Below are 23,619 nucleotides of genomic sequence, written 5' to 3'. Positions count from 1 at the left end.
CTCAGCAGTAAGTTAGCCTGAAGAAACTCACTTGTGTATGACCCAGCAGCCTTGACAAGAATACCAACAATTCCCAGAAGCCTCCCATGTTGACTGTCATGGCATACAGTGCTGCGCATCCCAGTCCCAATCTTTTACACATCAAATCATGTACACTGCCTTTTACAATATGGTGTGCCTGCAGATGTGACCAGCACTATATTGTTGGTTCTTTAACACACCTTGTATCAGAAAGCCTCAGCTTTCAATTTTACAACTTGCGATTAGTGCAAATGGCAAAGTGCTCAACTTCTGTGTTTGCAGAATGTATAAACACTTATCCCAATCTTGTTTTTAATGGGACCCTAGAGATAAAAGCCATAGAACTCATTTTCTCTATTTAGGAAGAGATGTTAGAAATACAGTTCTCAGTCAATAATTATTGCTTGTTTGCTAGAAGGGTGCAGGGAACAGAGAAACACCAACATTAAGAAAGGACTGTCCTAAAAATCTTATTTTGGGCATTCCCTTCCTAATATTACTGCTTTTTGTAGCACAAGTTTGAAGTAAATACTTTATTCTCAGCTGCTTCTCTACTAAGAAGAATTGTGGGAGGGGGAATTTCACCTTTTTCACCCCCACGACTGCTAAAAAAATGTTGATGGGCTTTTGCTGACTCTTCCCTCCATCCCTCCACTCCAACAACAGAAAGTGTACACAGCAATCCTTGGCACACTGAGAAGTCAATCTGTGCAACCTTTTAAAATACGCACATGGTTGTAAGGAAACACAGAATTCTGCAGCCGCTTGAATTTGCTTGCCTCTTACCCAACTAACAGCATCTAAGGAAGAGAGATAAAGAATAAGTGGGTAATCCTAACCATGTTTACTCAGAGGTAAACCCCGTCAACTTGCGGCGGAACCGACTCCTTAGTAACTGCGCCTAGGGCTGTAATCCTTTCATGCACACATTACTCAGGGGGTGGGGAGGTGAAAGCCTGAAGTCGCAACAGGGGCTTACTTCCGAGCAAACACTCCTTCCGAGGTCGGCGCTCGCACAAACTCCCCGCGTCCACCAACTCCCAGGAACGTCCGCTCAGCTGCTGCTTCTGCTGCTTTGCTTTGTTTTCGAAGTGGTGGGGCTCGAGGACTTGTTAACCCCGCTCCTCCGGAAAGTTAAAAGCACACAAACACACAACCCCCCCCCTCACTTGAGGACCCCCGGCGGGTGCTGGCTCCGAAGCGCACGCGCGCAACGGGGGAGGGAGCGGAGCAGAGGAGGGGCGGCGATCCCACGCGCGTTTCCCACCTTGGGAGTAATGAAAAAGAGTGTGTGGGGGGGGAGCTGATTGAATAGAAGGGGGTGCGTGTGGCCTGGCTGGCTTCCTTCCTACTAAGCTTGGTCAGAGGAGGGGGGGGCGCAGAGTACCAGAAAACAATCCTCCTCCCTTAAAAAGCCCCCACCCCCCAAGAAGGAAAGTGGGGTCTTTTGAGGAGCTGGGTGGCAACACCATCACCTTCCTCATCCTCCTCCCCTCCCCCACCCAACCGGAGGAGGCCTCCCCTCCCCCCGCCGCAGCACCGCCTACTCCCACCACAACAAAGCGAGGGAGCCACCCCCCTCGCGCAGCCCAGGCCGCGGGGCCTAGGCCGCTGGGCGCCCCCCGCCCGCCCTTCCGGACCCCCGGCCTGGGCGCCCGCTCCCCTCCCGCCGCCCCTCGACCCGCCGCCGCCCCGCGTCCCCCTCAGAGACCAACCTCCTCGCCCCCCGAGCTGCGCCTCTGCCACCCTCGCTCCTTCTCTCGCGCTGGCAGGCCCCTCTCCCTCTTCTTACCCCCCCCTCACCGCGAGTTCGCCGCTCCGCGCCTGCTATTGGCTGCCGGGAAGAGACCCCTCCCGCGGCGCACCTCATTGGCCGCCGTCGCCGCCCGTCCGGGGCAAGCCGCGGCGCGGAGTGGGTAATGAGGTACAGGAGGGGAGGGGTTTCGAGCGGCCACGCCTACTCCTCCTCGGCCCCTCCTCCCCTCCCGCTCTCTCTTGCTGCCTCAGCTCTCATTGGAAAAGCGGCGAGTGGCGGCGCCGGCCAATCGCCTCGCACGCAGGGCGCGCGGCGTCGGAGGGGAGGCGGGAGGAGAGGGAGAGGCGCCGCCCTCGCTAGGGACGGGAGGCGCCGGCGCATTGGTCCAGGCGGGTGTCAGCTTAGCCCTCCCGCCTGTTGTCGGGCTGCCTCCCCGTATTCTCAATATTTGGGGGTTGGTTGCGCCAAGGCGGGTGGGGGGTGGGAGAAATTGGGTTGAGCTGCAAAAGCACTAGAGGTGGAGGGAAAGGAGGTCGGCGGAGAACTCCTCCGCCAGATGCGCTTCGTAACCTTCCGCGCGGGATTTGTCTCTCTCTCAGCGGGAAATAGGCCCCGAGCTCCGCCACGTCCTAAAAGCAGCAGAGTAAAAAAGAACACAGTTACATACAGTTTCTCAGCTCACCTTAATAAAAATAAAGACATATTTTAAACACAGTATGCCACAAAACAATCTGTCCCCGCACCCCTCAGCCAGGCTCTGCACATGCCCAACATCACACCTGTGTGTGAGGTAAAATTTCAGAGACTGCACAGAATTAGGCCTTCAGAACAGAATATGGTTTAGGAATGTAGCTGAGGGAATGAACTGTGTTTTTTGTGAGGGGAAACCTGGCCGTTGAAGAACCATTTCTGTAATAATAGGCAATGTGCAGGCAGGTCTGCAAAAGTGTGGATGGAGGCAGATGAAGCGCCCTCAAAATTTATTGCTTAGGGATGTTGTCAATGGAATAATGCAGGGCCGGGAAGCTCTGGTCCTCCGGACATTGTTGGGGCTCCCAGCACTCTTCTGCCTCAGCCAGCATCCCCCAAATGGTCCAAGTCGAGCTGGAGCTGAAGTCCAACAAGATCTGGACATCTACAGGTTTCCCACCGAAGGGAGGGAGACAACAGCAGTCATGGAGATCAAGTGTGCGGCCTAGCTCAAAGGTCTCTCAAAATTAAACTTCAGGTCAAAAGAACAGAAGATAAGTCTGATGGATTTGGTCCAACATCCCGTTTTCAAAATCGCAAGTGGCCAACCTAAGCCCTGCATCCGTTCTCAAGATGACCAATGGCCAACCTAGCTTTGAATCTGTTCTCAAAATGGCCAGTGGGCATGACCTGTATGTCAGTATTCTGGCCAGCTATCAGCACAACATGATGTGAAATTAGGGGACAGGAGATGTATTTGGCTGTGATCCTTCATATTCACTTACCGTACTTTCTAAAAGATGTGTTTTTCAAAGATGGCACCCTTCAAAGATGAAGCACTCTGTACTCTTGAGGAGCCAGAATTTCTGAAAAAATTGGCAGTGTCATTGCCATAATTTGGCCCATAAAGGGCTAAACTATCTCTGATGATAACCATTCAAAAAGGAAGTGGCTGAATAAACATCACAAGTCTTTTGCTCCTTGGGATTGCCAATGCCTTAACTGGCCCCTAGGTACAGTACAGTCTTTAACACCAGCTTGATCTACAACAATTCACGGGTGATAATGTACCAGCAAAAAGTGTTTCCAGCTGCATACAGTTTTTATCAAGTCCTTATACCTTTGTAAAGTTCTAATTCCTCAGGAAATAGATTATTTTTATGCTGAGCTTCAGTGAGATAGTTGCTAGGTAGAACTATTCTGATTTGTTCAGGGATAACAGAATTCCCCCTGTTGCAAAATAAACCTTATCTGAGTACCAAGGAGATCTTTATCAAGAACTGGCCAAATGAACAGTCCTCCCACTCCTCTGTCAGCAACCCAAGAAGAGTTAGCTATTCTATGCATGCCGTATTGCTATTATGGGGATTTAATGCACGTTTTATATGTATGTGGCCTCATTGGTGATTGAACTATTTTGCTCAATCCTTGCCCCTCCCGGTAAGCAACAGCAACTCAGCTGCTGAGAAGCTGGGGTAGCAACCAAATTTGGAATACTGTGTACAGTTTTGGTTGCCTCACCTCAAAAAGGATATTGCAGAGTTGGAAAAGGTTCAGGAAAGGGCAACCAAAATGATGGGGGAAACTGAGCAACTCTTGCCAGGAAAGCTTGCAGCATTTGGGAGAGGTGACACAATAGTTTATAAAATTATGCATGGGATGGAGAAGGTGTAGAGAGTAAAGTTTTTCTCCCCCTCTCATAACACTAATCCTCGTGGACATCCAATGAAGCTGAATGTTGGAAGGTTCAGAAGACAGGCAAACTAATGCCATTGTACTGGAAGAAGCAAAGATGATGAGTGTCGAAGCAATGATTCTTCAACGTCAACTTCGTTGCACTGGTCATGTTGTGTGGATGCCTGATTATCGTCTTCAAAGCAACTACTCTATTCCGAACTTAAAAATGGAAAGTGTAATGCTGGTGGTCAACAAAAGACGTTCAAAGACTCTCAAGGCAAATCTTTAAAAATGTAGTATAAACACTGACAACTGGTGTTTGGAGAACAGCCTTTACCAAAGGTGTTGTGGACTTTGAAGACGCTCAAACTCAGGACGAAAGGAAGAAATGCGCTAAGAGGAAGGCATGCTTGGTAAACCTTCACCGTGATCAACCCCTGCCAAGAAACCTATGTTCCCACTGTGGAAGGACGTGTTGGATCCAGAATTGGCCTCCACAGTCTCTTATGGACTCACTTTTAAAACCGTGTTTATGGAAGACAATCTTACTCGGTCACGAGTGATTGCAGAAGAAGAAGAAGAAGAAGAAGAAGAAGAAGAAGAAGAAGAAGATGACGACTAGGGGACTTGCTCCCACATGAGGCAACAGTGATGGCCAACTTGGATGGCTTTAAAAGAGGAATGAATTCATGGAGGAGAGAGAGAAATTGGTGGCTATTAGCCACAATGGCTAATGGTGTTTATGGAAGACCATCTTACTCGGCTACGAGTGATCGCCAAAGAAGAAGAAGCAGCTCTGCCTTCACAGCCAGTAATGCAGAGGCAGCAATTCTTCTGAATAATAGTTGCTGGAAACTCCATGAGGAGAGAGTACTCATGCTCAGATCCCGCTTGCAGGTTTCCCACGGGCATCTGCTTGGCCACTGTGAGAACAGGATGCTGGACTAGGTGGGCCACTGGCCTGATCCAGCAAACCTTCCTTCTGTTCTTATAAAATTGCAAGGATCTCTTTCTGCTCTTGAAAAGAAGCATACACTTGGCATCAGCGAACACAGAGCAGCTCTGCCTTAATTGTTATAAAATCTGCAAAATGCAGTCATGTTTCAAATTTACAAAATAAATAGCTGGACCTCGAGGGTGATAACTGATGGGGGGGAGCAGACAAAAGTCAGCCTGTCCCTGGGATGCAAATTGGAGAAGGGGAGTGTGTTCTATAGGTCAGACGCTTACTAATTCCTAATGGCTTACTAATGGTCACTTTAGAAGGAATGTATTTGAGGTCTTTCTCAGGGCTCAGCTGAACAGTTAATTCATGACTGATCTCGTTATGATTTAAATCTGCCACAATCTGTATCTGTGTATCTGTCTCTTCCCCTAGCACATAACACTTTGTGGCTTTTCTTTCTTTCTTTCTTTTCCCAGAAGGTGAGGTAGTTTCCTAGAGACTTCACAGGCTATTTATAATATCTTTTGCCCTTATGTTTCATGTAAATATATGCAGATCTTAGAACAGCCCTTTGCTTAACCTTGAGACTGAGCTGAGAGAAGCATCAAAGTTGCCTTTGTATAGAAATGGCCTTGTCCTCTAGAGCAGTGTTTTTCAACCACTGTTCCGCGGCACACTAGTGTGCCGCGAGATGTTGCCTGGTGTGCCGTGGGAAAAATTGAAAAATTCGAAAGATTTAAAAATAAAGTATTTTATAATTTTTCACATTTCTGTTTACTTACTATTTCATAATAAAGTAATTATAAAATACTTTCTTTGTGTTTATTTGATTCCTATTCAAGAGAATTACTTTATATATAGTCAATATAGGCACAGAGTTAAATTTTTTAATATTTTCTAATGGTGGTGTGCCTCGTGATTTTTTTCATGAAACAAGTGTGCCTTTGCCCAAAAAAGGTTGAAAAACACTGCTCTAGAGCACTATTCTTCAACCTTTGGTCTGCAGAAGTTGTTAGACTACAACTCGACTCGTCCCTGAGCATTGGCAAAGATAACTGAAGATGATGGAAGGTGAGATAAAATGTAATAAATTAACAAACAAAACAGACATTTCTGATTATTATTGCTATGATACTACACAGCTGGGACCTAATTGTCAGATCAATGTACTGACCTTGCACACTGCGCAACCCGGGTCCTACGTGCTAATTTAAAAAGTGTTTCCTCCAAAGATTACTTCACCATCTTTTACATCTGTGTCTAAAGTCTGGTTCCATTGACTCACCTTTACAGACGTTACGATTTAAAAGACACACCTGCATTTTAATTCCAAAAGGCTTTTAAAAAAGAAAAGAATTGTTGGAAGGCTGAATTGCATTTTTTTTTTAAAAAAGCCATCTTCTTTTTGTTATATTTAAATTGCTGCTGGCTTTAAAACATTTTTAAAAATTATATATGTTGTCTAAATTTGTTGTTCTATTATAGATAATCTCAGACATTTTATAGAGAAGGAGCAAACAAGCTTTATGGATCAATAAATCATACCTCACTTTATGCATCAGGCTACATACATCTGCCTACATAAGCTTATGCCATAATAAATTTGTTAAGTCTTTAAGGTGCCACAAGCCTCTTTATTCTTTGTTTTTGTTTTTATTATACATCTGTTCTCCTCTACAGAGAACTTGCTCTTTCCCAGTGTGTAAACCCAGATTCTGTGCAAGTTAAGGTTGAATATGATGGTTGTGAATGTATTTGCCTCACTTGTAAACTTGCATAATGATTTCTCTCGGGCTGCTTCCAGACTGTGGCAAATTCAGGTTGCAGAATTGTAGCAGATTGGGAGGTCTTGCACAGCAAACCAGCTTCCCCCAAAGATTTGACTTTTTGCAATGAGCTATGGTCTCATTCCACTTCCCAGCAAGTACAAAGGATACAGGAGCCCCCTTCTACCCATGGATCTCCTTAGCTGGATTGGAGTGCAGATGGGATTCCTCTCCCAGCCCAGCCCAGCCCTGACAATGGACCTGTCTTAACATTGCCTCGTTCTTAAATTTACACTCCACCTTTCAAGGGTGGTCTTGGGTGGCCACCAAGGCAGTTGTACCTGATGGAGTCTGAACCTTGGCAGATGTTTCACGATGGCAGGTGCAGAGCTGGCCCTCATGCTTACACCCACACCCCTCCTGTGAAAACAACAATGTCCAAAGCATCACACAACTTAAGCCAATCCTTTCTGCATGTTTTTGGGCCACCCCAAACCATATTTATAAAGTCATAATGCTGGAAGAGAGCGGGGGAAGTAATAGGAAACCAAGGGTTCTTTGGAACTCGTGTGAGCCCAATTAAGTGCATGCAATAATCTTGGGCTTAGTTTGATTAACCCTGATCTCACCTTTATTATTTTCTCATTTATCTCTTCAATAGGATGAAGTTAATACTCATCACAATATCTGAATGACACAGACAGGAAGATAAGAATAAGCCAATTTACTGTACGATCAGTCAGTTATTGCAATACAGTCTGCTTCCGATTTATACTATGTAAAAAAAAGGGCTAGGGCTAATTAAGCATATGTTTGTGCAGATTAGGGTCTAAATGAGATTTACCCCAATTTTCTACACCATCTGTGCACACTGGAAACATATGAGAGGGAGATATCTATCTATCATCTACCTATCTACCTATCATCTATCTATCTATCTATCATCTATCATCTATCTATCTATCTATCTATATCTATCTATCTATCTATCATCTATCTATCATCTATCTATCTATCATCTATATATCATTATCTCCTATGCAAATTCAGAGTGGAATCCCCAAAGCGGTTGGATGGCGCCTTATATACCTCTTTCTAGCAATTCCTGTGGCCAAACTGGTGCTAAAGGCCTTGCTCTGCTTTCCTTTGGACCACATCAGCGAGGCCAAGAGGGGGGGGTCTTGTTGTCTGGACCACCTAGGACCTTCATACACACTGCCTAGGCTTGTGCCTGGGGAGGTCTCTTCAATGCTGCTAATACAGTTTGACTTCACCCCCAGAGGCACACTCCATTGTCTCTTGAGATGGAGAGGGAGCATGGCATGGGGAGTTTTGAGAGCCAGATAGAGAGGTCTGGGGCTGCATTTGGCTTCCAGGCATGAGGTTCCCTACCCCCGTTCTACAGCCGATGAGGACATTGATGTCTCTCTCCTGCCCCAAAGCCAATCTGAATCATGTACACAATGCAGAGTTGAAGGAGCTGGGTATGTTTAGCCTGGAAAAAAAGAGACTGAGAGGAGATATGATAGCCATCTTCAAATATCTAAAAAGGGCTGTCACATGGAAGATGGAGCAAGCTTGTTTTCTCTGAAGGGTAGGACTCAAGCCAGTGGCTTCAAGTTACAAGAAAGGAGATTCCAACTGAACATCAGGAAGAACTTTCTGATGGTAAGAGCTGTTTGACAGTGGAACAGGCTCCCTTGGAAGGTGGTGGACTCTCCTTCCTTGGAGGTTTTAAAGCAGAGGTTAGGTGACCATCTATCATGGGTGCTTTAGTTGAGATTCCTGCATTGTAGGAGGTTGAACTAGATGAGGCTCGGAGTCCTTCCAACTCTACAATTCTACGATTCCTTCAGGTCTCACAGATGTTCAGAGATGCTTACTTGAGTGCTGAAGTCACATCTACTTAATATGCAAAACTTGTTGTATGTCAGTCACCCATAATTTAATTATTCATATATTTATGTATTTATCTTTGTAATTCTCTCTCCCCCCCTTTCTTTTCCCCCAAGATGTCATCATCTTCTCTCCACCATTTCCTGCCAGGCATGTGGATAATTTCCTCTTCTATTAATTTATTCCATCCCCCCTCCCCAGTTTTACCTTTTCAGATATTTGGAAACCTTGCCTCTAAAATGCTTTCCACAAGATAGCACATGTCCCGATCTCAGCTTACTTTGAAGTTTATGGCTTCCACTTGGACCTCAAGTGGTATCTGTGGAGTAAAAGGACCTGGAGAATGGCATGCGGATTGGAGACCCACGTTTCCATTGTTCAGAGTACATGGGGGGGGGCTGTCAGGAGTCATTTCTGACCTGGGTTGGGTATTGTCCAGTCCAGGCTCTCTGACATCTGGAGCTGGAGCTGAAAGCCAAGGTCCCAAATTCTGAAAGCAACAGGTGCTTAGTACTTTATTCAGAACCTGCCATTGGCCCATCTAATCCAGCATCCTATTATCACAGTGGCCAATCAGATACTTGTGGGAAATCCACAAGCAGGACCTTGGAGGAAGAGCCCAGGCATCATGGCTAGTAGCCGTCTCTTGCCCTCCCCTCTATGAATTTGTCTAGTCCTCTTTTAAAGCCATCTAGGCTGTTAGCCATCACTGCCTCTTGCGAGAGCAAGTCCTTCAGTCTAACTGCGTGCTGTGTCCATTGGGTGTCCATGACTTATACACGGGAGGCGCTGTGGTCTAAACCACTGAGCTTCTTGGGCTTGCCCATCAGAAGGTCTGTGGTTTGAATCCCCATGACGGGGTGAATTCCCATTGCTCTGTCCCAGCTCCTGCCAACCTAGCAGTTCGAAAGCACACCAGTGCAAGTAGATAAATAGGCACCACTGCGGCAGGAAGGTAAATGACGTTTCTGTGTGCTCTGCTTTCTGTCACGGTGTTCCGTTGCACCAGAAGCGGTTCAGTCATGCTGGCGACGTGACCTGGAAAGCTATCTGTGGACATACGCCGGCTCCCTTGCCTGAAAGCAAGATGAGCGCCACAACCCCATAGTCGCCTTTGACTGGACTTAACCGTCCAGGGTTCCTTTACCTTTACCTTTTTATCCATGAGTTAAAATACAATGCACTAGCAAACATTCCCCATTGACATCAGTGGGAGTTAGAAGTAAACACACTTATAGAGTTTGACGTCAAGGGCTATTTAACAATACCAGTGATGCATCTGAATCAGGCAAAATTCTCCCTATGGTAGCATTGCATTAAACTGGCCACAGGTAACTGGAGAGGCAGAGTCAACTTACTAAACCATAAGTGGATTATGCAATATGCATTTCTAATGCTTCCTGTGTTCATTTAGTTGGGCCACCATTTCTGCTTTGAAGAAGTGACATGGTGGGGAGGAACAGGAAGCTCTGGGGATGAACTCTTGGTTCACCCCAAACACCGCAGTCTGCTTGTGGTCCGTTCACTCTCTCCAGCTCTCTGCAGCCTAGAAATAGATTTCCATCATGGGAACTATTTGATGGGATATTCATTTATTTGTCACCTTATTTCACACAATTCATTTCAGATGTGTTGTAAACTTTAAAGAATATCATTTTTTTTAAAAAAAAAAACACCTAAAATTCATAGCAGGGCAATACCTCCTTTAAGGTGTGTGTGTGTGTGTGTGTTTACAATCAAGCGGTGTATAAATTTTATGAGACAAATAAACGAAATAAATACCACTATTAGGCCAGAGGAATGTTGCAAAATAGCATGCAGGCGTTTCGCTTCCCCAAAACTCTTTATCAGGCCTTGAGAAGATCAAATAATTTCATATGTTCGTAAACACTGTGCAGTTTTGTCTGCGACAGTTTCCCACATTTGGCCACTAGATGGTGTTGAAGAGCTGCAGAGATTATTGTTCTTAAGACATAGCGCAGCGGTGAAACATCTGCACTGCATGCAATATAGACTCAGGTAGGACTAGGAAAAACCCATTTGAAATTCTGGAGAGCCGCTGTCAATCACTGGAAGGAGTAAGGAACTCAGGCCCAGGGCCCAACCTCTGCTTATAAACTTCCCAGGGAGGCAAGTTCATAACTTCCCGAAGAAGACTGTTCCACTGTCAAACAGCTCTCACTGTCATAAAACTTTTCCCTATGCTTAGTCAGAATCTCATTTCTTGTAACTTGAAGCCATTGGTTCAAGTCCTACTCTCCAGAGCAGGAGAAAACAAGCTTGCTCCATCTTCCATGGGACAGCCCTTGAGATACTTGAAGATGGCTATCATCTCCCTTCCCAGTCTACTCTTTCCCAGGCTAGACATACCCAGATCCTTCAACCATTCCTCATAAGGCTTGACTTCTAGACCCTTGATCATCTTGGTTCTCCTTCTTTGCTGCACACATTCCAGTAAGTCCTGTTTAATTTAATGGGGACTTATTTCAGAACAAACACATAGAATCATAGAATCATAGAGTTGGAAGAGACCACAAGGGCCATCGAGTCCAACCCCCTGCCAAGCAGGAAACACCATCAGAGCACTCCTGACATATGGTTGTCAAGCCTCTGCTTAAAGACCTCCAAAGAAGGAGACTCCACCACACTCCTTGTCAGCAAATTCCACTGTCCAACAGCTCTTACTGTCAGGAAGTTCTTCCTAATGTTTAGGTGGAATCTTCTTTCTTGTAGTTTGGATCCATTGCTCCATGTCCGCTTCTCTGGAGCAGCAGAAAACAACCTTTCTCCCTCCTCTATGTGACATCCTTTTATATATTTGAACATGGCTATCATTTCACCCCTTAACCTCCTCTTCTCCAGGCTAAACATGCCCAGCTCCCTTAGCCGTTCCTCATAAGGCATCGTTTCCAGGCCTTTGACCATTTTGGTTGCCCTCCTCTGGACACATTCCAGTTTGTCAGTGTCCTTCTTGAACTGTGGTGCCCAGAACTGGACACAGTACTCCAGGTGAGGTCTGACCAGAGCAGAATACAGTGGCACTATTACTTCCCTTGATCTAGATGCTATACTCCTATTGATGCAGCCCAGAATTGCATTGGCTTTTTTAGCTGCCGCGTCACACTGTTGGCTCAGCTGCATGTGGACACGTATCAGATTGAACTTTTAGAAGGTTGAGGATTAGGGAGGCCTTAAGAAACAGATAGGGACACGGGTGGCGCTGTGGGTTAAACCACAGAGCCTAGGACTTGCCGATCAGAAGGTCAGTGGTTTGAATCCCCACGATGGAGTGAGCTCCCGTTGCTCGGTCCCTGCTCCTGCCAACCTAGCAGTTCAAAAGCACATCAAAGTGCAAGTAGATAAATAGGTAGCACTCCAGCGGGAAGGTAAACAGCATTTCCGTGCACTGCTCTGGTTCGCCAGAAGCGGCTTAGTCATGCTGGCCACATGACCCGGAAGCTGTATGCTGGCTCCCTCGGCCAATAAAGAGAGATTAGCGCCGCAACCCCAGAGTCGGCCACGACTGGACCTAATGGTCAGGGGTCCCCTTACCTTTACCTTTAAGAAACAGATGCAGATCAAATAACAACACATAATTCTGAGAGGTTTAGGAGACTGGTTGATTTGAGATAATATTTTATTTTGTCCACGGGTTGCAAAAATGTGCAATAGGTATGTTTACAGGACCGGCTCCTTGTCAGTGGATGGGACTTGCAATTTCTTCCCTGCCTCCAAATAAATCAAATGGAAAGAGTTTGATCACATTCTGCTCTACAGCAATTAGTGCAAGTAAAACATTTGCTCAACATGTTCACATGGACCGCTTACTGCCCTGGCCAGAGATGCTTATGCAAGGTCATCCTCAAAGTATCTTGAGACATCTGTGCAGAACAACCACTTGGCTAAAAGGAAGGCTTGCGGAATGATTGCCTTTGCTCCATGGCTGGGACCACATGGGTAACATTTAAAGCAGGGAGAATGCCATGGCTTGGGACTTCCACTTCGTTCCCTATGTCAAGTGTTATCGGTGTGTTATGAGATCCAATCATGTGGAAGCAGAAAGGGCAATGGAAAGATCAAAATAGTCGGGGCCATGTGTACTTAATGCTTAATAATAATAATAATAATAATAATAATAATAATAATAATAATCTGCTCCTGAGCAATACAAAAGCTGGGTCCTGTGGCTTGCGTAAATTATGTAAACTGAGCAATGCTATATCATTTCTTTCAGCTTTGCATCGCTTATACTGCAGGTTTTCACCCCGCCTACTATTTTGCACAATTGATTCAGGTTTCTCAAGTCACAGGGAAGGGCTATGGTGGGCCTTGAATCCTTGCCCGCTGGTGATTTTTAAACCGTCTTCTGAAATTTCAGTTAACACACACACACACAAATCTCCATTGCCCCTCTCTATGCTTCTATGTGCTGCACCGTGCAATTCTCCTCATCTACCACAACAAAGGTGGTCGCTGTGGACTGGACACCTGTACAAAGCAATGCCTGCAAAGTGCTCCCCTCTTGCAGAGAATTCCCTCAAGAAGCCTTTGGGAAGGGTGGATGATTACTGTGCACTTTGTGATTGGCAGCCGAAGGTGTGAACTGACACCACTGGAAGACCTGTGTGTTGGAAGTGCAAACAGATAGGCAAGCTCTGCCTGTGGTTTTGCACCTGTGGTGGTCCATTCAGACATGCCTGTGATGGTCCATACGTCACTTGGGAATCAGCCCGTACTCAGGAGCTCAACCCACTTTTAATATTGATTCCAATGGGCTTTGGCCAGCTCAGCTATGTTGGACTGTGGCCTGTCAGATTCTGCATTGTCTCCAGCGATACCCTTGATCAGAATGAACCTCCCTGGGCAAGCTGGTACATCAGAATATTCATCCTGCACATTGTGAGGAATGAGTTACAGGATAGCGAGCACCCTTAATCTTCTGCATGAGTGAGAGGCCCTCCCCTCCAATTCTGATAAATGGAACAAATCCGTTGCAATTCATGCAAATATCTTCTGCACAAAATCCTGCTCAGTTTTATTCTGGATCAGAATAAAGTCTCCTAATGTTGGAGATGTGTATTGGGAATGTCTGCGCGGCAATTTCCTGTTTTAGCACTAGCAGATGTGATGGGCAAGTTCAGGTATTACCCTCTAAATGTGGGGAGACATTTAAAGCACACCATTCTCCCTGTGCTGGCATCTTCCAGGGCAGAGGTGGTGGACCTGTGGCCCTCCAGATCTTGCTGGGCATCATCCCTGACCATGTTTTCTTGGGCTGTTCAAGTCCAACAATTGGTAAGCCACTGGTTCTTCAACCCTGATCTAGGAGGATTTGATGTGAAGCTGGAGAGATTCCTTCTGGGTCACACCATTCCCCAGTCTCCCCAAAAGAAGAGAGTACTTGCACCCTGCTAGCTGCATCTACCTTCTCCTTACCAGAGAGAGAACGTCTGTGTCTACTATTTTCACAGATCTCTCTGGCAGCAGCTGTTTTTGCCTGCAGCTGGAGTGGGGAGCGAGGCAGAAAAGCCCACAGTTGCTTCCACCTGCATGGCAGACATGTGGATAGCTTTGGGAAAATTGAAACGCAAGGAGCATGGGTAGATGATGAAGCTCAGCAATGCAGCAGATGCATAACTGAGCTTCAAACCTACCTCCAAAGTTCCAGAAGCTGCTATAGTCCAGAACCTCTTGTGTGCTGTGATGCTGACACAGAGAGAGCTTCTGCGGAAGCAAGATTTCCTGTCCAGTTCAGTGGAGGGGCAACCATTCCTTTATGTGTGTGTGGTGCTGAAATCCCATTGTAGAGCAGATCTCTCACCAGGGCACCAACCAGAGCTCATTGCACCAAAGTGAGCAGCTGTCCATGTCACATGACTTCAAATGTATCTCCAAAATCATAGGGTCTAGAAGTATGCATTATTTATAAAAACAAAAACCAAAGAGAAATAAAACAGGAAAGCGGAAGGTTGTCAGAATCTAGGTTCCGGATGCTGTGGAAAATTCTACACATACTTGATCACAGGGAACAATTAGTCAAGGGCAGGGCAATGGGGTATTCGCCCCCTCGAAGCAGGCAGCTGCAATTATGGGATGCCAGGGGGGGCTGCATTGCAGTGAAATGTCAAGAAGCTGCGAGAGCATTATGGTCTGTAAATGTCCCTTCCACCAGAAAATGAGCCCAGTCACGAGCCAGCTAACATATAACCCAAATGAGATCATCCAGGGGCAATCAGCCTTAACTTGTTAACAACAGCAACACAATCAGCGTCCATTGTTCCCTTTAACAATCAAGAAGTCTAATAAGGTGCAAAGTCCCATGGAAAAGGCCTTTGGAAGCAGCCCAATCTGGGGGTCCCGTAAGTCAAACAGAATGGCACTAAATGTACATAGGTGGGCTTGAACTGGGTGTTGTAGTTCAAAACGTTTGAAGGGCTCCAGGTTGGGGGAAGGCTGGGTTAAATTTTGGAACACCTGCTAGCATCTTTTCACACATTACGTTTCTTCGGTGTACCCTGAAGATGTCTTAAGGACATGTGACCCATACGCTTACAAACACATGCATTATCGAAGTACATTTGTCAGAAAGCCATGACCGGCCACGGTTATGTCACCTGCTGAGTGTGCACCTGGTGACAAACCCAGGTTTGCTGCCCTGTCATGTGTGAATCAGCCTTTTCCTTCCCCGCGTTTTACTGATGTGCATTTTTTAAGAACCCTGCATGTTGCCAATAATTTAAGAAAAAGAAAAATCAACTAATACTGCTTAATAAATACATAAAAGTATCTTTTCCGGTCTTTTAAAACAAGAATCTAGAGCGTCCACAAGAGTTAAGGATGATTGTCCCTTGATTATCTAAGGCAAATCTGTTTGACATGGTATCCCACCCCCATTCTTCTTTTTACATAAAGCACTCACATAAAAATAGTTATAAATAGAAAATTTCCAAAGGATCTTCCACCCTACTGACAATACCCCGTCCCAACAAACAGGAAACATAACCAAAGCATGTCCCTTTTGCTTCAAGTTCTTGTAGATTATACAGTACTCAGAATCTTTGGATATTTTACAAGGACTCCAAATCGTAGGACACTCCCCACCCCCGCCGCAAGCCCTCCCCACACTCAAATAACCCCTCAAAACCTGAAGGAAGCCATAATCTGCAAAACAGTAGCTCAGAAAGATGTCTGTACATTTAGAAACAAAAATAGTCTGACGCGGTTCTCGAAAGGTTCTATTCTCCTTCCCCACATTGGTGCAAATAAGAGAAGTCTTTTGGTGGGTTTTAAACAAACGCAGGCAGTTTTTTTTGCGGGGGGGGGGGGTTTGATTTAATTCTCAAAAGTCTTCCAGTAAGAAAAAAAGTCTTTGATCCTTGAAAGGTCCCTTCACCAGAGGGAGCCAAGCAGTGCTGAAGGGGGCCTACGGAGAGAAAAAGAAAAGAAATTTCAGGTACAGGGAAATTTGCTTTCAGTAGTCCATTTTTTAAAGTCATGGTCCTATGGTTTTTCTTCCATTATTCTTGGAAGGAAGGTTGCACATAAAAATGGGGGATTGCCTTGCCATGCTCTCTGGTAACCTCTCAGCTAGACTACTGTAATGCACAGTTTGTGGGACTGCCCTTATGGACAACCTAGAGGTTTCAATGAGGACGCGGGTGGCGCTGTGGGTTAAACCACAGAGCCTAGGACTTGCCGATCAGAATGTTGGTGGTTCGAATCCCCGCAATGGGGTGAGCTCCCATTGCTCAGTCCCTACTCCTGCCAACCTACCAGTTCAAAAGCATGTCAAAGTGCAAGTAGATAAATAGGTACCGCTCTGGTGGGAAGGTAAACGGTGTTTCCGTGCAGTGCTCTGGTTCACCAGAAGCGGCTTAGTCATGCTGGCCACATGACCCGGAAGCTGTACGCCGGCTTCCTCGGCCAGTAAAGCGAGATGAGCGCCACAACCCCAGAATCGGCCATGACTGGACCTAATGGTCAGGGGTCCCTTTACCTTTACCTTTAGAGGCTTCAATGAGTGAAGAAAATGTCTGCTGGAATTTCAACTGATACATATTACACCTGTTCTGAAAGAATTAACATTGGCCGCCTATGTGCTTCCAAGCCCAATGTGAGGTGCTGGTGCTTTAAAGCCCTCAACAGCTCGGGACCCCAATGTTTCTTCCCATAACAGACTGGCTGTGTCCTAAGATCTAGCACTCCTCTCCTCTGTTGTGTTTGGAGAGACAGTTATCTAACGCTGCCTCTTCTTCGGTGTTCATGGAGATGCAGCCATTGTAGTCAAGTAACTCACGCACAAAACAAAATGGCGAATGTAATAAGATACAGTGGTGCCTTGGTTCTCAAACGCCTTGGTTCCCAAACGCCAAAAACCCAGATGTAAGTGTTCCGGTTTTCGAACATTTTTCGGAAGCCGAACATCCGATGTCGGCTATTGTTTCTGGGGCGTCTGCACCAATCAGAAGCTGCGCCTTGGTTTTCAAACATTTCAGAAGTCAAACGGACTTCCGGAATGGAATAAGTTTGGCGCTTTTGTTTTTGCTATTTATTTGGCGTTTTTTGTTTTTGAGGCTTTTTCGGTTAATTTGTTTTTTGTGACTGTGTGGAACCTAGTTCAGTTACTGATTGAACGCAGTGTAACTGCAGAAATGCATAAAAGCCCCTCATCCAAACAATGACTATCAGCAGTGCAGATAAGAATTATTATTTTTTAAAAAATTATCATCTACAATACTGTCTTATTTATTTTATAGTACAGTACATTGATTATTGCTTTCATTTTATGGATCAATGGTCTCGTTACATAGTAAAATTCATGTTAAATTGCTGTTTTAGGGGTTGTTTTTAAAAGTCTGGAACGGATTAATCTGTTTTGCTTTACTTTCTATGGGAAAGTGCACCTTGGTTTTGGAACGGACTTCCGGAATGGATTAAGTTTGAGAACCAAGGTACTACTGTACTTCCCATGTGACCAGAGTTAACCAATCACATGTACTGTATGGGAGAGAAAGAAGTAAAGAGTCAGAATTGCACATGATTTGGCTTCCTAGCTGATATATAGCTCCTCTGCCAACAATCAACCTACCAAAACCATCCATTGGATAGAAGGTGGCACTTAGTTGCTCGCTTCGGAAATGGGAGCAAGGTGGTTGAGTCCCGCCAGTCCATTGAACCCCGTCCCCCAGGGGTCGGGAAGGGAGAAATACGGCCGGGCCGAGAGGCTCTCGTTGTGGCCCAGCGCGAAGGCAAGGAGGCCTCCGTTCCTCTCCACGTCCAGGTGCGTCCGCCCAAACAGCTTCATTTGGGTTTCCTCAAACTGGCTTTCCAGCTCTTGAAAATTCAGAGCGTTCTTGGCCCCGTCCATAAAATGCTTAGGGCTGGGGCCCGGAAGGCACATGGCCGCGCCGCCAAGATGGCCGCTCATCTCCTGGAGAGCTGGCGGCACCAGGAAGCTCTTGTCATCCGGCTGGCCGTTCTGCGCAAACAGCAAGCTGGCCGCTCTCCAGGTGGCCGGCTTGCGCCCCCTCCTGGGCCGGGAGATCCGGCAGCTCTGGCGCTTGATGTGGCGGTGCAGGTGGTCCGAGCGGGTGAAGCTCTTGTAGCAGAACTTGCACTGGTAAGGGCGGATGCCCGTGTGGATGCGCATGTGGTTCTTCAGGTCGTAGTTGTGGACGAATTTGGCGTTGCAGTGGATGCAGAGGTAAGGCCTTTCTCCCGTGTGCTTCCGCATGTGGATCTTCAGCTTGTCTTGCCTGCAGAAAGGAGAAGCAACATTATCAGTTTGGGGCAGCTCCTCCAAGATCACATAACACTGGTCTTGAAAGACCTACATTGGCTCCCAGCACATTTCCGAGCACAGTTCAAAGTGTTGGTGCTGACCTTTAAAGCCCTAAACGGCCTCAGTCCAGTATACCTGAAGGAGCGTCTCCACCCCCATCATTCTGCCCGGACACTGAGGTCCAGCGCTGAGGGCCTTCTGGTGGTTCCCTCACTGTGAGAAGCCAAGTTACAGGGAACCAGGCAGAGGGCCTTCTTGGTAGTGGCGTCCGCCCTGTGGAACGCCCTCCCACCAGATGTCAAAGAGAAAAACAACTACCAGACTTTTAGAAGACATCTGAAGGCAGCCCTGTTTAGGGAAGCTTTTAAAGTTTGATGCACTACTGTATTTTAATATTTTTGTTGGAAGAAGCCCAGAGTGGCTGGGGAAGCCCAGCCAGATGGGCGGGGTATAAATTATTATTATTATTATTATTATTATTATTATTATTATTATTATTATTAGGTCCTCTCTGAATCTGTGGTCCTCAGACTACAGTTCGCAACATCACCGACAGCTGGCCAGGTCAGCTGAGATGGATGGAAGTTGGGAATCTAGTACCATCTGGAGTCACAAGATTGGGGGGGGGGGGGAGAGGCTAGTTTAGGAACACAGGAATGTTCTGGAAACCAAGCCTTATGAGGAACGGTTGAGGGAGCTGGGTATGTTTAGCCTGGTAAAGAGGAGAATGATAGGAGATATGATAGGCATAATCAAATATCTAAAGGGCTATGGAACATGGAAGATGGACGTAGCTTCTTTTCTCCTGCTCTGGAGTGTATGACCAATGGCTTCACGTTACAAGAAATGAGATTCTGACTCAACATCAGGAAGAACTCGGCAATTCTATGATTCTATGAATCAAATGGAGACTCTGTGGGCCATTCAGTGTTGATGGACTATAGCTAAAGGAAAAGAACCACAAAACCCTTAAGAGAAACACACCTTGAAAAGAACAGTTAAGGGGAAACGTTCAGTTAGAAATTGTATAAACATTGCCTTTAAATACTCCATAAGGTAACATGAACATCATAAAAGAATATAAATATGAGGAAAGCACTTCTAGGCTCCTAAAAATGCCTGTCGCAGTGGCCTTCATGTGGATCTTCACGTTTTTGAAATGTTAAGATCCTGTTTTGAATTTTCAAAAAAATAATTTGCGATTTGCATTTTTTAATTCCTGTGTTTCTTCTCTGGAAGCTGCCTTGGGGGGCCCTTTCTGGTGGCATGTAAATAAACTGTAACAATCCCCAAATCGCTTGGCAACTGCTATATTACATTCATTGGCTCCTGAAGGTGTTTTGAAGCATCTCTAACAGATGACTGGCCAACCTTTTTTTTTTTTTAAGATCTGCAAGAATCCTTGGGTAGCTTAATCATGGAGAGAACAATACCTGTTCCTCCATACTTATTTTTCTTAATTTATTCAGCTGCAAAAAAAAACCAACGGTACTCGGCATAAAAACATGGGCTACATTGTCAAATTCGCACGCACAGTTCTTTCGATGGGTCTGGCTGTTAACCAACAGGATGGTGGTTCAAGCCCACCCAGGGACAGCTGTGGGCAGGATCCCTGTATTGCAGGGGGTTGGTAAAGGTAAAGGGACCCCTGACCATTAGGTCCAGTTGTGGCCGACTCTGGGGTTGCGGCGCTCATCTCGCTTTACTGGCCGAGGGAGCCTGCATACAGCTTCTGGGTCATGTGGCCAGGATGACTAAGCCACTTCTGCTGAACCAGAGCAGTGCATGGAAACGCTGTTTACCTTCCCGCCGGAGCGGTACCTATTTATCTACTCGCACTTTGACGTGCTTTCGAACTGCTAGGTTGGCAGGAGCAGAGACCGAGCAACGGGAGCTCACCCCGTTCGCGGGGATTCGAACAGCCGACCTTCTGATCGGCAAGTCCTAGGCTCTGTGGTTTAACCAACAGCGCCACCCGCGTCCCTGAAGGGGGTTGGACTAGATGACAATTCTGTGATTCTAAAATGGGATAATCTAGTTGGGATTTGGGGACTTGACTTCCAAGAACTGGATCCAGGCAACTGAAGAGAGGCCACATCAAACACAAGGACTAAAAGGCTGAGGAACCTCCAACTTTTTGCCACAGTAGCTACAGACACAAGTCAAACAATGATTCCTGGAAACCATCTTAGATGCTGCAACTGGACCTCGCTGTGCAGAAAGCTTAGCACACAAAGAACTGAGCGAGCAGAGAGTTCCTGGAGCCAGCAGGTGGCAGCACAAATCCACATCTCAAATCCGCATCTTCCATTCTGTTTTAAATGCAGTTAAGGGTGCTGAGAGTTGTTAGGAGACACTGGTCCTCCTCAGAGAGCTACAATTCCCAGACTTCCCTGAAAAGAAGGACTGATGCTTAAACCACCATGGAAATGGGAGTTCTGTTGTTCCCAAGATTCTGTGGGGGAAGCCACAGCATCCTTTAAAGTGGCACATGCTGCTTTAAATGCATAGTGCTGACGGCAGGGGAGGTCCTACTATTGGGAAGGGGCCATAACTCAGTGAACATGCCTTAGATGCAGAACTCAGCCTCCAGCATCTCTGTAATTCAGGGCTGGCTTAAGGACTGAGGGAGCCCTGGGCAAAGTGTCATCCCATGGCTCCCATGATGACTTGCTTTCCAGGGTTTCCGAAACAGAGTTTCTCCCAGGTCTACTTGGAGATGCTGGAGGTTGGATCTGAGGCCTTCTGCATGCAAGGCAGGTTCTCTGCCACTAAGCTATGGCCCTTTCCTTAAACATGCCAATATTTGGCTTGGCAGCACTCATGTGATTGCTTGCCAGCCCGCCCAATTCTATGACCATAATTCTAATTCTAATTTCTCAACGCATGCCCACTTTTGCTGCTCCACTTCATTGGCCAATGCTGAACGTCTTGACAGTGGTGTCACAAGATCAGTCTGAGAACCAGGGTCACAGGGAGGGCTCTTGTGAGCGCCTTTGTCCTTTGAGCAAACTCCACCCTGTTACACAGTCAGTCAGCCCGCATGGCTTCTATACCAGTGGCTTGCCACTTAAAACAACAACAAACACTTCTCTGGTGCACAGTGTATTCTGGGTGTAGCCAAGGGCTGCTATTTACCTTGCACACAGGTTGAGACACTCCACCCATTCCCAGCTGAAACAAAGCCGGAAAATGCATTTGATCATTGTCCTTGAGAAACCTCCAGTGGTCTGCTTTGTACGCTGTCCAAGTCCAAACAGAGGCCACAAGCAGAGCTTGGAGGTCATGGTCCTCTCCTGTAGATGCTCCTCATCAACTGATATTCAGAAGTATACTGCACCTGAACATGCAGGTTCTATATTGCCATCCTGGCTAACAGCCTTCGATCTTCCACCAGAAGCATGCCTAGCATCTTCTTAAAGACACATAAGCCAGCGACCATCACCACTTCCATGCTTCAGTTATAATTATTATTATTATTATTATTATTATTATTATTATTATTAATTATTTGTACCCCGCCCATCTGGCTGGGTTTCCCCAGCCACTCTGGGCGGCTTCCATAAAAACCAAAAATACACTAAAATATCACAGATTAAAAACTTCTCTGAACAGGGCTGCCTTAAGATGTCTTCTGAATGTCAGGTAGCTATTTATCGCTTTGACATCTGATGGGAGGGCGTTCCACAGGGCAGGCGCCACTACCGAGAAGGCCCTCTGCCTGGTTCCCTGTAGCTTTGCTTCTCGCAATGAGGGAACCGCCAGAAGGCCCTCGGCGCTGGACCTCAGTGTCTGGGCAGAACGATGGGGGTGGAGACGCTCCTTCAGGTATACTGGGCCGAGGCCGTTTAGGGCTTTAAAGGTCAACACCAGCACTTTGAATTGTGCTCGGAAATGTACTGGGAGCCAATGTATGTCTTTGTATGAAGAAGTCCTCCATTTACCCATCCTAAATCTTCGAAGATTCAGGTTCATCGGCTCTCCCTGAGTTCTAGCATTATGAGCTAGGAGAAAAACTTCTTTCTACCCATAGCTTTCTCGTCACTATTTTGTGACAACTCAACCTTCAACGACCCCCTGCTGAATCATTTCTTCCTCTAGACTAAAAGACCTCCAACCCTTTGATCTGTCCTTCTAGTTTTCCAACCCTTCATTCATTTAACAGTGCACTTCTCTGCTCAGACGTAAGAGGCATCTAATTCAATGGGACTTATTCCAATGAAAGTGCGTAACCAATCTGATACCCTCCGGGTGGGGCTACAAAGCTCATCGTTGCTGGGCTTTGGCCAAAACATCTTGATGATGCAATGCTGGCTATCCCTTCTGCATGTTTCCCAGCAATGCAATGTCTTTTTTGAGGTGAAGCACCAAGGACTGTGCACCCCTTGTTCCCTGTCCTCCCCCCCCATCCATTCTCCATCACCCTCAACTTTTACACCGTAAGCTCCTCCATGTAGGGGACATGCCCCTTTTGTCTATGTGAGAAAGCGCTACGTCGACTGATGGCACTATAATCATCATCATCATCATCATCATCATTTATTATTTATACCCCGCCCCAGTGGCATAGCGTGGGGGGTGCAGGGGGGCCGGGCGCACCGGGTGCAACATCTGGGGGGTAGGGTTAGGGGGCGCAAATCCACGGGTAAGGTGGCGCAAATTACTTGCCTTGCCCCGGGTGCTGACAACCCACACTACGCCACTGCCCCGCCCATCTGGCTGGGTTTCCCCAGCCACTCTGGGCAGCTTTCAACAGAATATTAAAATACAATAGTCTATTAAACATTAAAAGCTTCCCTAAACAGGGCTGCCTTCAGATGGCTTCTAGAAGTCTGGTAGTTGTTCTTCTCTTTGACATCTGGTGGGAGGGCGTTCCACAGGGCAGGCGCCACTACTGAGAAGGCCCTCTGCCTGGTTCCCTGTGACTTGGCTTCTTGTAGCAAGGGAACTGCCAGAAGGCCCTCGGTGCTGGACCTCAGTGTCTGAGCAGAATGATGGGGGTGGAGATGCTCCTTCAGGTATACTGGGCTGAGGCCGTTTAGGGCTTTAAAGGTCAGCACCAACACTTTGAATTGTGCTTGAAAAT

The 23,619-nt window shown here is 46.5% G+C and overlaps 2 protein-coding genes and 1 long non-coding RNA gene across 8 annotated transcripts in view; 1 reads left to right on the top strand and 2 right to left on the bottom strand.

Annotated features, from left to right (window-relative positions):
- The window catches only part of SMAD2 (SMAD family member 2), a 40,609-nt gene extending 38,763 nt beyond the window's left edge, over positions 1 to 1,846 (bottom strand). For 2 of the 4 annotated variants that reach the window (XM_083702840.1, XM_083702844.1), the window contains exon 1: positions 1,737 to 1,846. The gene's annotated coding sequence lies outside the window, so the exon portion shown is untranslated. Of the gene's footprint in view, positions 1 to 752; positions 822 to 1,000; positions 1,527 to 1,736 lie in introns of those variants that run through there. The other 2 variants (XM_083702841.1, XM_083702843.1) reach the window with 2 other exon arrangements.
- A 419-nt stretch (positions 1,847 to 2,265) lies between these two features.
- Positions 2,266 to 5,900, top strand: LOC310827243. Its single transcript, XR_014556250.1, has 2 exons — positions 2,266 to 2,567; positions 5,646 to 5,900. It is a non-coding gene; the product is annotated as an uncharacterized lncRNA (long non-coding RNA).
- A 6,471-nt stretch (positions 5,901 to 12,371) lies between these two features.
- Positions 12,372 to 23,619, bottom strand: part of ZBTB7C (zinc finger and BTB domain containing 7C) — a 250,426-nt gene continuing 239,178 nt past the window's right edge. For all 3 annotated transcript variants that reach the window (XM_083702788.1, XM_083702787.1, XM_083702789.1), the window contains 2 exons: positions 17,841 to 18,507; positions 12,372 to 16,175 (listed from right to left, as the gene is read on the bottom strand). In XM_083702788.1, the coding sequence (XP_083558914.1) occupies positions 17,871 to 18,507 (637 nt within the window). In that variant the 3' untranslated portion in view covers positions 12,372 to 16,175; positions 17,841 to 17,870. The remainder of the gene's footprint in view (positions 16,176 to 17,840; positions 18,508 to 23,619) is intronic.

This window comes from Podarcis gaigeae (genome assembly GCF_964106915.1).
Source record: "Podarcis gaigeae genome assembly, chromosome: 11".
In the NCBI taxonomy this organism is placed as follows: Eukaryota; Metazoa; Chordata; class Lepidosauria; order Squamata; family Lacertidae; genus Podarcis; species Podarcis gaigeae.
Note: the sequence above shows the minus strand (reverse complement) of the source record. Positions and strands in the feature narration are given on the sequence as shown.